Source organism: Gorilla gorilla, chromosome 11 (assembly GCF_029281585.2).
Source record: "Gorilla gorilla gorilla isolate KB3781 chromosome 11, NHGRI_mGorGor1-v2.1_pri, whole genome shotgun sequence".
NCBI lineage: Eukaryota > Metazoa > Chordata > Mammalia > Primates > Hominidae > Gorilla > Gorilla gorilla.
In genome coordinates, this window is record NC_073235.2 from 130,381,257 (window position 1) to 130,398,262 (window position 17,006).

The 17,006-nt window shown below is 39.4% G+C and overlaps 1 protein-coding gene across 3 annotated transcripts in view; it reads right to left on the minus strand.

Moving 5' to 3' along the window:
* Nucleotides 1-6,179: 6,179 nt before the first annotated feature.
* SLC19A3 (solute carrier family 19 member 3) overlaps nucleotides 6,180-17,006 on the minus strand; it is a 31,528-nt gene continuing 20,701 nt past the window's right edge. For all 3 annotated transcript variants that reach the window (XM_019021618.4, XM_031008419.3, XM_055380603.2), the window contains 3 exons: nucleotides 15,261-15,453; nucleotides 7,534-7,675; nucleotides 6,180-6,936 (listed from right to left, as the gene is read on the minus strand). In XM_019021618.4, coding sequence (XP_018877163.3) covers nucleotides 6,760-6,936; nucleotides 7,534-7,675; nucleotides 15,261-15,453 — 512 coding nt within the window. In that variant the 3' untranslated portion in view covers nucleotides 6,180-6,759. The remainder of the gene's footprint in view (nucleotides 6,937-7,533; nucleotides 7,676-15,260; nucleotides 15,454-17,006) is intronic.

Here is a 17,006-nt window from a genome sequence, read left to right on the forward strand (position 1 = left end):
TTTAGTAGAGACGGGGTTTCTCCATGTTGGTCAGGCTGTTCTCAAACTCCTGACCTCAGGCGATCCTCCCGCCTCGGCCTCCCAAAGTGTTGATGTTACAGGCGTGAGCCACCATGCCTGGCCGCGTCTCTTAATTGGAATAGTTTCCTATTCAGATAATCATTGTTTTAATTTTAGAAAAGAAGCATAGCAACCAAAAAAGGCCATATCAAGAAGGAAATAATTGAAAATTAACTTTTTTCCTTAGGTTCAAAATATATCTCCATTTAAAAACCAACGTGTATTAGTCTGTTCTCACACTGCTATGAAGAAATACTTGAGAGTGGGTAATTTATCAAGGAAAGAGGTTTAATTGACTCACAGCTCAGCGTGGTTGGGGTTGCCTCAGGAAACTTACAATCATGGTGGAAAGCAAAGGGGAAGTAAGGCATCTTCACAAGGTGGCAGGACAGAGTGAGTGCAAGCAGTGGAAATGCCAGATGCTTATAAAACCATCACATCTCGTGAGAACTCAATCACTATCATGAGAACAGCATGGAGGAAACCACCCCCATGACTCAATAACCTCCACCTGGTCCTGCCCTTGACACATAAGGATTATGGGGATTACAATTCAAGGTGAGATTTGGGTGGACACAGAGTCAAATATCACATCCTTAAAAAAATTAAAATAAAATAAAATAGAAGCCATCCCTATATATAATTTAAACACTAAAAGGGGAGGGCTGGTGTTCAGAGTTATGAATCACAATGATTTTATACATTATTCCATCAGATTTAGTCTACTGAATCTGAAAAAAACACAAGTACCCAGATAATCTTAAATGTTCTAAAAGTTCTCAAAATCTCACACTCAGGACTCAGTTCAGTGATCAGTAGTTTCTTTTTGTCAGGAATTCCTTGCCCTGATCAGGTAGAGTTGATCGGCCCTCCTAGCATGCATCTGGGAATGTGCTCTTTTGGCCTCAACCTCTCTCTGGAACAGCATGCATTTGGCTACTGATCCTATTTATATTACTGCTGGTCTCTAAGTGAGTCCCTTAAGAGGGGACCATGCCATCCTTTTTACTTTAACTTCACTGATTTTTTTTTTCTTTAGAATATGGGGTCTCTGTCAGACTCCTGGGCTCAAATGATCCTCCTGCCTCAGACTCCTGAGTAGCCAAGACTACAGACGCACACCACCACATCCAGCAAAGTTTTAAAAAAGTTTTTTGTAGAGACGTGGTCTCACTATGTTGCCCAGGTTGGTCTTGACCTTCTGGCCTCAAGCAACCCTACTGCCTTCGCCTCTCAAAGTGCTGGGATTGCAGGCATGAGCCACTACACCTGGCCAACCCTCACTGATTTTTATGGTACCCAGTAAAGGGCAGTTATGTAAGAAACTTTTTGAAATATAAAGATTCTTTAGATCAAAATGTTTTCTGGCTACTCCTGAGTTAATCTAAAATATACTTTAAAATTCACAACACTTAATTTCCTTGCAATCCTATGAGTTGGAATTTTGCTGGTTATGGGGATCCTCTACAGCAGTGGTCCCCAAACTTTTTGGCACCAGGGATTGGTTTTGTGGAGGACAATTTTTCCACGGACTGGGTGGGGGTGGGGGTGGTTTCAGGATGATTCAAGCACATTACATTTATTGTGCACTGTATTTATTTTTTCTTTTTCTTTTTTTTTTTTTTTAGACAGAGTCTTACTCTGTCACCCAGGCTGGAGTGCAGTGGCGTGATCTTGGCTCACTGCAACCTCTGCCTCCCAGGTTCAAGCAATTCTCCTGCCTCAGCCTCCCGAGTAGCTGGGATTACAGGTGCCCACCACCACACCAGGCTAATTTTTGTATTTTTAGTAGACATGGTATTTCACCATGTTGGGCAGGCTGATCTCGATCTCCTGACCTCAAGTGATCTGCCTGCCTTGGCCTCCCAAAGTGCTGAGATTACAGGAGTAAGCGACTGCGCCTGGCCTTGTGCACTGTATTTCCATTACTATTTCATTTTAATATGTAATGAAATAATTATACAACTCACCATAACGTAGAATTGGTGGGAGCCCTGAGCTTGTTTTCCTGCAACCATTTAGCCCCATCTGGGGGTGATGGGGGACAGTGACAGATATCAGGCATTAGATTCTAATAAGGAGCATGCAAGCTTGATCTCTAGCATGCACTGCTCACAGTAGGATTCCCACTCCTGTGAGAATCTAATGCCTCCACTGATCTGATAGGAGGCAGAGCTCAGGTGAGCAATGGGGAACAGCTGTAAATACAGATGAAGTTTGCTCACTCACCTGCCGCTCACCTCCTGCTGTGAGGCCTAGTTCCTAACAGGCCACCAACCAGTACCAGTCCGTGGACCGGGGAAATAGGGACCCCGCTCTGAATTTTATTTTCATGAGTGGACACAATACTCTCCTGTGATGAGTATAGAGCAGGGTGGTATTGTAGAAAGACCATAGTTTTTGTGGTCAGACATACTTGAATTCAAATTGCACCTTCACTATTTCCTGTGTGCTTGACTTTGAACCAGTTTCATATGCCTATGAGCCTCTTTCCTGATTGAGGAATCACAGTTGGGATTGATAATCAAATGACACCCCAAAGTGGCTGGTACTTATATGAGGGGTCATTATTTAAAAAATTTTTTTCATTACTGAGATACTAAATAAAAAATTTTAATTTAATTTTTCAATGTCAGGTCTACTTATTAATTTTTTTGAGATGGAGTCTCACTATGTTGCCCAGGGTGGTCTTAAACTCCTGGGCTCAAGCGATCCTCCCTCCTCAGCCTCCCAAAGTGGTGGGATTCCAGGCACAAGCCACGGTGCCCGACCAGGCCTACTTATTTTTTTTCTTCTGTTGTTTGTTCCTTTTAATTATAAATGCACATTTAGTAATCCATTCACATTGCCAAAAATATAAAACTATCATAATGGTTGCATGGCAAATCTCCAGCTCCTTATTCTTCAATGCGAATTTATTTCCCAAGAGGTTAAATGCTTTTTTGTAAAAGTAGTATTTTAATTTACTGGTGGGTTATTCATTTGGTGCAAGCATCAAACGCCATGAGAATGTGATGTCTCCCTCCCATTTCCCATTACTCTACAGTAGGCAATCATTGGTATGAGTTTCATTTATTTATTTATTTATTTGTTTGATTGTTGGTTTGTTTGTTCAAGACAGGGTCTCACTCTGTCACCCAGGATGGAGTGCAGTGGCATGATCTCAGCTCACTGCAACCTCCACCTCCTGGGCTCAAGCGATCCTCCCTTCTCATCCCCTCAAGTAGCTGGGAGTCCAGGTGCAAGCCACCATGCCCAGCTAATTTTTGTATTTTTTGTAGAGACAGGGTTTTGCCATGTTGCCTAGGCTGGTTTTGAACTCCTGAACTCAAGAAATCCACCTGCCTCAGCCTCCCAAAGTGCTAGGATTACAGGCATGAGCCACCGTGCCAGGCCTCATTTGTCTTTTTAGAAAAGTTATATGCATATATAAGCCAATACAGATATTTTTGTCCTTTTTATACAAATGCTGAGTTGCCGCGTTCATTATTATTTTGGTGCTTGACTTTTTTCCACTTGATAGTAGAGCTCTTAGAGTTCTGTGTCACTAAAGATCTTCCTCATTTTTCAGCAGTTAATTTTGTTATAGGTGAATATGTGAAGGAATCATAATGCATTTTTTAATCCACTTTGGGTCTCACTCTGTTGCTCAGGCTGGAGTGCAGTGGCACAATCTCAACTCACTGCAACCTCTGCCTCCTGGGTTTAAGTGACTCTTATGCTTCAGCCATCGAGTGGCTGGGATTACAGGCATGGACCACACCCGGCTAATTTTGTTGTTTTTAGTACATACAGGGTTTCATCATGTTGCCCAGGCTTGCCTCCAATTCCTGGCCTCATGTGATCTGACCGCCTCAGCCTCCCAAAGTGTTGGGATTACAGGTGTGAGCCACTGCACCTGGCCTCTTTTCCAATTTTTGACCTCTGATTTTTCTTGCTTGTCTAATTGTGATGCCTAATGCTTCCAGAATAATAAGTTAAAAAAGAATGATAATAGACTGGGTGCGAGGTGGCTGAAGCCTGTAATCCCAACATTTTGGGAGAACGAGATGGGTGGATCACCTGAGACCAGGAGTTTGAAACCAGCCTGACCAACATGGTGAAACCCCGTCTCTACTAAATATACAAAAATCAGCCGGGCATGGTGGAGCATGCCTGTAATCCCAGCTACTCAGGAGGCTGAGGCAGGAGAATTGCTTGAACCCGGGAGGCGGAGGTTGCAGTGAGCTGAGATTGCGTCATTGCACTCCAGCCTGGGTGACAGAACAAGATTCTATCAAAAAAAAAAAAAAAAAAAAAAAAAAAAAGAAGAAGAAGAAGAAAAAGAATAGCGGCCATTCCTTCCTTGCCTTTAATGTAAGTAGGAATGTTATTAGTTTTCTCCACTAAGTGAGTGCATTGATTCTTGGGCTGGATCTTAGTCCAGTGAAGAATTTGGGGATTTGGAGAGAAGTATACTTGAGAAACATATTAGTCCATTATCACATTGCTATAAAGAAACACCTGAGACTAGATAGTTTGTAAGAAAAGGGGTTTAATTAGCTCACAGGCTATATAGGAAGCGTGGCAGCATCTGCTTCTAGGGAGTCCTCAGGGAGTTTTTACTCATGGCAGAAGGCAAAGTGGGAGCAGGCATCTTCACGTGGCCAAAGCAGAAGAAAGAGAGAGTGGGGAGGTGCTACACACTTTTAAACAACCAGATCTTGCGATAACTCACTGTCATGAGAACAGCACTGAGGGGATGGTGCTAAACCATTCATGAAGGCTTCACCCCCATGATCCAGTCGCCTCCCAGCCGGCCCCACCTCTAACATTGGGGATTACACTTCAACATGAGATTTGGTGGGGACACAGATCCAAACCATATCAAAATCCAATTAAAATTTTTTTTGTTTGTTTTAGAGACAGGGTCTTGCTGTGTTGGCCAAGATGGTCTCATACCCCTACCCTCAAATTAACCTCTCACTTCAGCCTCCCCAAATGCTGGGATTACAGGTGTGAGCCACAGCTTCCAGCCCTAATATAAATCTTGACTCAGAATTCTTTATTCTCACTGTCAGACTACTCAATGCATCCCTTATTGAAGTTTCTTGAAGTTTCGAAAAACAGGTATGTTCAGATAATTTTCAGCAGAATTCATCAAAAAATGTTAACAACTCTTTAAAATTTTGACACATTTTATTTAGCACAATTGCTACCATTTAAAAATCAGGTGTTTTGGCCAGGCATGGTGGCTGACGCCTGTAATCTCAGCTCTTTGGGAGGCCGAGGCAGGCAGATCACCTGAAGTCAGGAGTTTGAGACCAGCCTGGCCAACATGGTGAAACCCCATCTCTACTAAAAATACAAAAATTAGCCAGGCGTGGTGGTGTGCACCCATAGTCCCAGCTACTCGGGAGGCTGAGGTAGGAGAATGGCTTGAACTCAGGAGGTGGAGTTTGCAGTGAGCCAAGATCACGCCATTGCATTGCAGCCTGGGTGAGAGAGCGAGACTGTCTCAAAAAACAAAACAAAACAAAATCGGGTGTTTTATTCCACTCCCCCCATCAGTGTTTTCTTATTTCTAATACTTCTAGAAACCTCCTTTAAGTTTTCCTATTTTAGACAGACATCACACAGGTGCTCTTTTTTGGGAGGAGGGGGATAAGAGTCTTACTCTGTTGCCCAGGCTGGAGTGCAATGGTGCAATCATAGCTCACTGCAGCCTCTGACTCCTGTGCTCAGCCCATCCTCCCACCATGGCCTCCCAAGTAGCTGAGACTACAGGAACACACCACGCTGCCCAGCTAATTTTTAAATTTTTTAGTAGAGTCAAGTGTCACTGTGTTGCCCAGGCTGGTCTTGAACCTCTGGCCTCAAGAAAACTCCCACGTTGGCCTCCCAAATTGCTGGGATTACAGGAGTGAGCCACTGCACCTGGCCCATAGATGCATTAACACCTGTCTATGGTGGTGGAGAGAAGGCTCACTGCCTCTCCCAGGCCACTGGGAAATGACCTTGTGTATTCTGCAAATACACAAGAGGATCTGAAGCTATTCTTGAGGTAGACTTTCAACAGCAAAACTCAGAGCACAAAATGGAAAATAATCATAAAAAAATTAAATAATACTATCAAATCATAACTTGTGAATAATGCTGTTATTAGAGTTGAAGAGAAGCCCTTAGAAATGGGACAAACATTGTAATTCTCTTAGAGAACTGTAACTTAAACAGAAATACACTTAATAGAAGAGGAAAGAAAATGGCTCATGTGACACAAAGGTCCCATGTGTTGACTTCTTTGGTAAGATCAAATAAGTATTTAAGCCAAGCAATAGGGTCAGTCCAGTTAGTATTTCTCCTCACAAATGGTGAATATCAACTCCAGGATGGCTGGAGTTTTCTCATGGTTTGGTTCCACGCCATCTGCATGTCCTTACAAGTGATAAAAACCAGAATTTTCCAGCTGCTACTAGTCACAGGGGGTCCCCAATATGGGTTGTTTAATTATGATGACGGGTCCTGTCAATTGCATCCAGTAAAATTGGTCACATAGAGAACTCATCTAAAACTGAGGTTTTGTTGTGGTTTTGAAAGGTCCATTGGAATCCAGATTTGCAAAGCATGTCAAGTTATGGCAAAACATATGCCACCCATCTCAAAATCTTTCCTTATTATTGCATAACTTTGAAAGCCACTGTTGCGTTTGTTGCGATGAGGTTAGAGTTTTGTTGACATGATGATATTACTCTCTTCCTCTGGGTGAGACACATCTGGATTCTCACTTGGAGCAGGGCTCTGTACATCCTTCTGGGATTTGGTTGAGTAGATAATATACATGCTTCTCATTAGGAAAATTCCAGCAATTACTGCAAAATAGCTCCCATAAACTAAAAACTGGAGAAAAACAAATAATTAGCCACATATAAAATATGACCATCTATGTCAATGATAATACATCATAATACTGTTGGTTTGCTTGGATTATGGGGTAACTGAGACCCAGGTTTTTTAATATGGGTTATTTAGTTGAACGATACTCTCCTATCAAGTAAGAAATCAAGATCAAGTAAGAAGGTGTAAGCAATACGGTGACTAAGAGTCTTGGCTTTAGAGCAGGTTGCTTGGGTTAAAATCATAGTTACTATCATCAATAGTAAAAAACAAAACAAAACAAAAAAAACCCAAAAAAACACTAAAACTCATTGATCTGTCTCTATGTCTTTGTTTGGAGGCTGGTGCAATGCTACATTCAATGTCTCCAAGAATAAATGTAAGCATTGAGGTTACTTCTTACCTGCCTTATCCATGTAAATGTTGTCCTAGTTGCAATTATTGCTCAAAACCTACTTGGTGTGTTATAATATGATAATTAAGGAATTATGTATTTTCTAATTGCTTAACCAAGGAACTCAAGAAATTTAAATATTGCTTGTTGTAAGGTTGAGAAACTTTTGAGGTTACCTAGTTGAAAACAGAAGTATTGCAGCTTACCTGAATGCTGACTGGCAAGTTGAGCCCTCTCTGATCTACTACAATCACAGTCATGATGGTCTGAATCACCAAGGCAATAAAGGTGTTGATTCCAAATACCAAGGCATAGCGTTCCACATTCAGATTAACTGCAATCTGAAATCTATCATTAAACATAAATAAGCATTTTAACTATAATATACATGGATGGAAGTCTTAAAAAGATAGAACATATTGGCCACAGGGGTATTTGTGTCACCCACCTCCAGCTCCAGGTAGTCCAGCAAAGTGAGAGAGAGACTGTCTGGAAGAAAGTAAAGGAAAAGAACAAGTGTCTCTGTCTGGTAATCCAGAGAATTCTTCTGGATCTTATCCAAGACCACCAAAGCAGTAGCTCTAAGAGTCTGCTAGAAACACAGTGTTACTGGGCTTGGGGTGCTCCCTAATGTAGATACAGTTTAGATCACAACACCCAAATCCTTCTGAATACCTGGAAAGCCTTCCCACGGAGGACAGGTACAAAAAAGCCCAGACAGCAAAGACTACAATAAATACAACTCTTCAATACCCTGACACTGATGAACATCCATAAGCATCAAGATCATCCAGGTAAACGTTCTCACCAAACAAACTAAATAAGGCACCAGGGACCAATCCTGGAGAAACATATATGACCTTTTAGACACAGAATTCAAAATAGCTGTGTTAAGAAAACGCAAAGAAATTCAAGATAACACAAAGAAGGAATTCAGAATTCTGTCAGATAAATTTAGTAAAGAGATTGAAATAATTAAAAAGAATCAAGCAGAAATGCTGCGGTTGAAAAATGCAATTGACATACTGAGAATGCATCAGAATCTCATACCAGCAGAACTGATCAAGCAGAAGAAATAATTAGCAAGCTTGAAGACAAGCTATTTAAAAATACAGTCAGGAGACAACAGAAAAAAGAAGAATGAGGCACACCTACAATACGTAGAAAACAGCCTCAAAAAGGAAAATCTAAGTTATTGGCCTTAAAGAGGAGGTAAAGAAATAGAAAGAGGTAGAAAGTTTATTCAAAGGGATAATATCAGAGAGCTTCCCAAACCTAAAGAGATCAATATCCAAGGACAAGGTTACAGAACACCAAGCAGATTTAACCCAAAGAAGACTACTTAAAGGTATTTAATAATCAAACTCCCAAAGGTTAAGGATAGAGAAAGGATTCTAAAAGGAGCAAGAGAAAGGAAATAAATAACATACAATAGAGCTCCAATGTCTGGCAGCAGTCTTTTCAGTAGAAACTTTAGAACCAGGGAGTGGCATGACATATTTAAAGTGCTGAAGGAGAAAAACTTTTACCCTAGAATAGTATATCCATTGAAAATATCAAACCTGAAGAAGAAATAAAGACCATCCCAGACAAATAGAAGCTGAGGGATTTCATCAACACCAGACCTGTCCTACAAGAAATGCTGAAGGGAGTACTTCCATCTCTAAGAAAAGGACGTTCATGCGCAATAAGAAAACATGTAAAGGCACAAAACTCACTTGTAATAATAGGTACATAGAACAACACAGAATATTATCACACTGTAACTGGGGTATGTAAGCTACTCTCATAAGTAGAAAGACTAAAAGATGAACCAATCAAAAATAGTAACTACAAATTTTCAAGACAAATAGTACAATAAGATATAAAGAGAAACAACAACAAGTTAAAAAGCAGGAGGACAAAGCTACACTGTAGAGTTTTTATTAGTTTTCTTTTTGCTTGTTTGTTTATGCAAATAGTCTTCAGTTGTTATCAGCTTAAAATAATGGGTTATAAGATAGTATTTGCAAGCCTCATGGTAACCTCAAATTGAAAAACATGCAATGGATACCCAAAAAGTAAAAAAGAAATTAAATTATATCACCAGAGAAAATCACCTTCACTAAAAGGAAGAAAGAAAAGGAAAAACACCACAAAACCAGAAAAGAAATAACAAAATAACAGGAGTAAGTCCTTACTTATCAGTCTAAACTCTTCAAAAGAGAGTGGTTGAATGGATTTTTAAAAAGACCCAATGACCTGTTGCCTACAAGAAATACATTTTACCTATAAAGACATACACAGACTGAAAATGAAGGGACGGACAAAGACATGCCATGCCAATGGAAACAAACAAAAAAAGAGGACTTGTAGCTATACATATAGCAGAGAAAATACATTTCAAGACAGAAACTGTAAGAGACACAGGTCATTATACAATGATAAAAGGGTCAATTCAGCAAGAGAATATAAAAATTATAAATATGGCCAGGTGCGGTGGCTCATGCCTGTAATCCCAGCACTTTGGGAGGCCGAGGTGGGTGGATCACGAGGTCAGGAGATCAAGGCCATCCTGGCTAACACGATGAAACCCCGTCTCTACTAAAAATACAAAAAATTAGCTGGGCATGGTGGCAGGCGCCTGTAGTCCCAGCTACTCGGGAGGCTGAGGCAGGAGAATGGCGTGAACCCGGGAGGTGGAGCTTGCAGTGAGCTGAGATCACGCCACTGCACTCCAGCCTGGGCGACAGACTGAGACTCCATCTCAAAAAAAAAAAAAAAAAAAAAAAAATTGTAAATTTTTTTTATGTATGGTGCACCCATATATAAAGCAAATATTAGAGCTAGAAAGAGATAAGAGAATCCAATACAGTAATAGTTGGAGACTTTAAAACCCCACTTTCAGCACTGGACAGATCTTCCAGAGAGAAAATCAATAAAGAAACATCAGACTTAATCTGCACTATAGAAAAAATGGACCTAATAGATATTTACAGAACTTTTCATCCAATGGCCACAGAATACACATTGTTCTCAGCATATGGATCATTGTCAAGGATAAACCATGTTAGGTTACAAAACGACTCTTAAAACATATTCAAAAATTTGAAATAATTAATATCAAACATCGTCTCTGACCACAATAGAATAAAACTAGAAATCAACAACAAGAGGAATTTTGGAAACTATAGAAACACATGGAAATTAAACAATATGCCCCTGAATGACCAGTGGGTCAATGAAGAAATTGAGAGAGACTGAAAAATTTCTTGAAACAAATGATAATGGAAACACAACATGCCAAAACCTATAGGACACAGTGAAAGCAGTATTAAGAGGGAAGTTTATAGTTACAAGTGCCTACATAAAAAAAGAGGAGAGGCCGGGTGTGGTGGCCCATGTGTATAATTCCAGCACTCTGTGAGGCTGAGGCAGATGAATCACTTGAGCTAGACCAGAGTTCTAGACCAGCCTGGGCAATATGGTGAAACCCTGTCTCTACCAAAAATACACAAAAATTAGCCAGGTGTGGTGGTGCATGTTTGTGATCCCAGCTTCTCAGGAGTCTGAGGCAGGAGGATCACTTGAGCCCAGGAGGCAGAAGTTGCAGTGAGTAGAGATTATCACGCCAGTGCAGTCCAGCCTGGAGAACATAGTAATACCCTGTCTCTTAAAAAAAAGAAGAAAAAAAAAAGAGTCATCTCAAATAAATAACTTAATGATGCATCATAAAGAACTAGAAAAGTAAGAGTAAACTTAACCCAAAATTAGTAGAAGAAAGGAAATAATAAATATCAGATCAGAAAGAAATGAAATTGAAATGAAGAAAACAATACAAAATGTCAATGAACAAAAAGTTGGGTTTTAGAAAAGATAAAACTGACAAACCTTTAGCCAGACTAAGAAAAAGAGAGAAGTCCCAAGTAAATAAAACTAGAGATGTAAAAGGAGACATTACAACCAATACTGCAGAAATTCAAAGGATCATCAGTGGCTACTATGAGCAAGTATATGCCAATAAATTGGAAAATCTAGAAGAAATGGATAAATTCCTATATACAAACAACCTATCCAGATTGAACCATGAAGAAATCCAAAACCTGAGAAGACCAATAATAAGTAATAAGATTGAAGTCATAATAAAAAGCCTCCCACTAAAGAAAAGCCCAGGACCCAATGGCTTCATTGCTGAATTCTATCAAAGAAAAACAATTCCAATCCTAACCAAACTATTCTAAAAAACAGAGGAGGGAATACTTCCAAACTCATTCTACAAGGCCAGTGTTACTCTAACACCAAACCAGACACATTAAAAACAAAAAACAACTACAGGCCAATCTCTGATGACTATTGATGCAAAAATTCTCAACAAAATACTAGCAAACTGAATTCAATAATGCATTAGAAAGATAATCTATCATGACTAAGTGGGATTTATCCCAGGGATGCAAGGATCATTTAACATATGTAAATCAATCAGTGTGATAAATCACATCGACAGAATGAAGGACAAAAACTATGATCATTCAACTGATGCTAAACAAAGTATGTGATACAATTCAACATTCCTTCTGGATAAATACCCTCAAAAAACTGGGTATAGAAGGAACATAGTCAACATAATAAAAGCCATATATGACAGGCCTACAGCTAGGACCAGATTGAATGGGAAAAAGCTGAAATGCTTTACTCTCTAAGATTTGGAACATGACAAGGATGCCTACTTTTACCACTGCTATTCAACATAGCACTGGAAGTCTTCTCTAGAGCAATCAGACAAGAGAAAGAAATAAAGGGCATCCACATTGGAAAGGATCAAGTCAAATTATCCTTGCTTGCAGACGATATGATCTTACATTTAGGAAAACTTAAAGACTCTTACCAATAAACTATTAGAACTGATAAATAAGTTCAGTATATTTGCAGGACATAAAATCAACATACAAAACTCCATAACATTTCTATATGCAAACAGAACAATCTGGAAAAGAAATCAAGAAAGTAATCCTATTTACAATAGCTACAGATAAAATACCTAAGAATTAACTAAAGAAGTGAAAGATCTTTGTAATGAAAACTATAAAACACTGATACAAGAAATTGAAGAGGACACACACACACAAAATGGAATGATATTCCATATTCACGGACTGGAGGAATCAATATTGTTAAAATGCCCATACTATCCAAAGCAATCTACAGATTCAATGCAATCCCTATTAAAATGCAAGGATATTCTTCACAGAAATAGAAAAAGCAATTCTAAAATTTATATGAAACCACAGAAGACCCAGAATAGTCAAAGCTATCCTAAGCAAAACAAAACAAAATGAAACAACAACAACAACAAAAAACTGGAGGAATCACATTGCCTGACTTTGAATTACACTATAGAGCTATAGTAACCTAAACAGCATAGTTCTGGAATAAAAGCAGACATGTAGACCAATGGAACAGAAGAGTGAACCCAGAAACCCAATAGTGAACACACAGACCTACAGTAAACTCATTTTCAACAAAGATGCCAGGAACATACATTGGGGAAAAGACAGTCTCTTCAACAAATGGTGCTGGGAAAACTGAATATCCATATACAGAAGAATGAATGAAAGTAGACCCCTATCTCTCACTATATACAAAATAAAATCAAAATGGATTAATGACCTAAATCTAAGACCTCAAATTATGAAACAACTACAAGAAAACATTGGGGAAACTCTCTGGGACATTGGAGTGGGCAAAGATTTCTTGAGTACCCCACAAACACAGGCAACCAAAGCAAAAATGGACAAACGGGATCACATCAAGTTAAAAGGCTCCTGCACAGCCAAGGAAAGAGGCCACCCACAGAATGGAAAAACAAATTTGCAAACTACCCATGTGACAAGGGGTTAAAAACCAGAATATATAAGGAGTTCAAACAACTCTATAGGGAAAAAAAGTCTAATAATCAGATTAAAAATGGGCAAAAATCTGAACAGATGTTTCTTTAAAGACATGCAAATGGCAAATAGGTATATGAAAAGGTGCTCAACATCATTGATAAGAGAATTATAAATCAAAACTACAATGAGATATTATCTCACTTCAATTTGAATGGCTTTTATCCAAAAAACAAGCAATAAATGCTGATGAGAATGTGCAACCTCTGCCTCCCAGGTTCAAGGGATTCTCCTGCCTCAGCCTCCCCAGTAGCAGGGATTACAGGTTCTCACCACCATGCCCAGCTAATTTTTGTATTTTTAGTACATACGGGGTTTAATCATATTGGCCAGGCTGGTCTCGAACTCCTGACCTCAGGTGATCCACCTGCTTTGGAATCCCAAAGTGCTGGGATTACAGGCGGGAGCCACTGTGCCCAGCCGTGAATATTTTTTTTTAATGCAAAGAAATGATATAATCCTACTTTAACAAAATCTTCACATTTAAAAAAAAGCAACCTAAGATACATGATTCTGATTAAATTAAGACATTTCCATGAAGAAAATAAACATACCAACTAATTGTTTTTTCCTTTGTCTGATGATTTTTTTCCCGGAGTGCTCATATTTCTGTGTTGTAAATTGTTTATAAAACATTCTTCACAAATTGAAAGCAAAACTTGATGAAGCTTTTGTCTCCACTTCTTTCATGCAATTTGAAATTCAAATGTTTCTCATTTTTTTTGGTTAATAGCAAAGCATATTTTCTGTAGTCAGCTTTAGCTGTACTTTTATATGAAACCGAATGGTTTTTTAATCATTTCCTTAAAGAGATCTCTGAGAAAAAAGTAGAAGCAAAAATGATGGGAAATTCTAAATCCCAGAAATTATTTTTAGAAAATGACTGAAAACTAGATCTGGCGTGGTGGCTCACACTTGTAATCCTACCACTTTGGGAAGCTGAGGCCAGAGGATTACTTGAGCCCAGGAGTTTGAGACCAGCCTGGGGAACATAGTGACACTCTGTCTCTACAAAAATGAAAATTAAAAATTTAGCCAGGCATGGTGGTGTGCACCAGTAGTTTCAGCTACTCAGGAGGCTGAGGTGGGAGGACTGCTTGAGCCCAGGAGATCAAGGTTGTGGTGTGCTATGATTGCACCACTGCACTCCTGCCTGGGTGAGACCCTGTCTCAAAAAGAACAAAAGAAAAGAAAAACTGCTTGGTTCCATACACGACTGCAGCTAAAGGTTTCTTGTTATCTTTGCATCTACTTCTTTTAGTATCCAACTTTTTAATAACTTTCCTGAGAATCTTTTGTGTCATAAAAGTATGTGCTTAGAATTTCTCAAGCAACCAAATGAAAGTAGGAATGAAATCTAAACCTAACCATTTGAAAGCAGATCACATCACACTTTATGTAGAAAGTTGCTGGAAATAAACAAATCAAATCCTGACAATGGTGCCAGATGTAGTGGCTCACACCTGTAATTCCAGCACTTTGGGAAGCCAAGGCAGGTGGATCGCTTGAGCCCAGGAGTTTGGGACCAGCCTGAGCAACATGGTGAAACCCCATCTCTACAAAATACGAAAAATTAGCTAGGCATGGTGGCACATGCTTGTCATCCCAGCTACTCAGGAGGTTGAGGTTGGGGACTCACCTGAGCCTGGGAAGTCAAGGCTGCATTGAGCCGTGATCGTGATCACACCACTGCTCTCCAGCCTGGGCAAGAGAACCAGGCCATCTCTCAAACAAAACAAAACAAAAAGAAAAACCTGACAATGTATCACTGCTTTTGGTCTATAAACCTACAGAGTTTTTTCCCTTGATGACTAAAGGTATATTGTAGCAATATTCAGAGAGCAAATAGTTAAATGAAAAGTTGGCTTAGTTGTGTCTAATTTAATATAAAGCAGTCAACATTTAATATTGCAATTGACTAAAATCCTTCTGAAGTTCTTAGAGAAAGTTTAGAAAGACAGAAGAGAGAGGAATACAGTTCAGTTTTAGGAGTGGTTGGTAAAACTTACACTGCTATGGTTATAAGAAGCATATAGCTGGACTTGAATATCAAATAGCCAGCATAGCACGCCCAGATATTGGCTGTGTAATGCATGAGAAATAAAGAACCGGCATTGACAACTGAGAAGACTGCCAGAGCCAGCTCTCCCAGAAGGTCCCAGTTGACTTTCACATAGCCCACTGCAAAGGCAGCCACAGCCCCTGAAAAAAAACATTGAAGGCAATCAAACATAATGACTTAGCATGCAGGAAAATATCAACACCCTCTCTTAAAAACCCAGGTCTTGGGTAATTCTGAAAGATAAATATATTGCTTTCACAAAATTGTGTGATCGACCTGAATGCGGATCTATCCTTTTCTCAACCATGTCTTCTTTTGGCTTTTCTTTTCACTTGCTATTCTTTCGGTCACTTAGTCATCATACTTTTAATTAGTATCAACTACACGCCAGGCACTGTATTCTGCAGAGGGGCCAGAAAGGTTCCTAACCACAGCAGTGTAAGGAGAAATGATACATTAACCTAGTCACTCAATACAACATGCAGGGATGGAAAAGGATGAAATAAATTCTCTGGGAATACACTGGCCTCTCTATTTGCCTTTCTTTTCTCAGTTTTTGCTGTAAGTCTTTTTCAGTGATGAGTATCAGATGTGTTACATTGATAGTTTTAGTCTTTTTTCTTGCCCTACCCAGTTTTAGTCTTTATTATGAACCTTCAGTAATCTTAGTCTTATTTCCAATCTCCACTCTAAAGTCTTCAACATCTGACATAATTTACTTGAGAAGCTTTGGGTGAAAATATCTATATAGACTTACAGAGTTCAAGAAATTGAAATAATTGACATTAATTAGGGTTAGTACTTTTGTGTGGTTCTCTTTAACAAAGGTAAAAGGTATTTAGGGCTGGGGACAGTGGTGCACTCCTGTAATCCCAGCACTTTGGGAGGCTGAAGGGGGTGGATCACTTGAGGTCAGGAGTTAGAGACCAGCCTGGCCAACATGGTGAAACTCCGGCTCTACTAAAAATACAAAAATTAGCCAGCATGGTGGCGGGCACCTGCAATCCCAGCTACTCAGGAGGCTGAGGCAGGAGAATCACTTGAACCCTGGAGGCAGAGTTTGTAATGAGCTGAAATCATGCCACTGCAATCCAGCCTGGGTGACAGAGTAAGACTCTGTCTAAAATAAATAAATAAACAAAAGGTATTTAGATTTCAAATTACTACACTGACATATGACTAACCTTCCCACATGTGATCATGACTACAGAGGAAGAAAAAATAACTATTTTTCCCCCATGGATTTGGAATGTAGGAGCAATGATTTCAGTGAAGCAATTCTGGCACAGTCCTGGTTTCCAGGAGTTAAACTGAAGCTTCCCAAAAGGGAGATAATAATAAAATAGAGGCCACACGGGTTTTCTAAAGCTTTTTGTAAATGAGGGTGGGGCGAATTCTCACTTCCTAAAAAATATCTTCAAAGTCTCATTTGACATTTAAGCTTCCAGTTACTAGGAAATAAACATTTATTGTAGATTAAACTTCAAAGACAGATTTCCCTCTGATATTAAAATCCTGACTTTCACATCTCTTCCACCCCTCATTTAAATACCATGAGAAAGCTGCTTTTGAAAGTTGTTGGTGTATAGCCTAGAATTGTTATAGGTGCACGCTGGCTAGTTCAAATCCTGTATTAACAAAACTCTCAGTGAGAATTTGGAATCCTTAATTTATTTTCTAAAATAATAAAAAC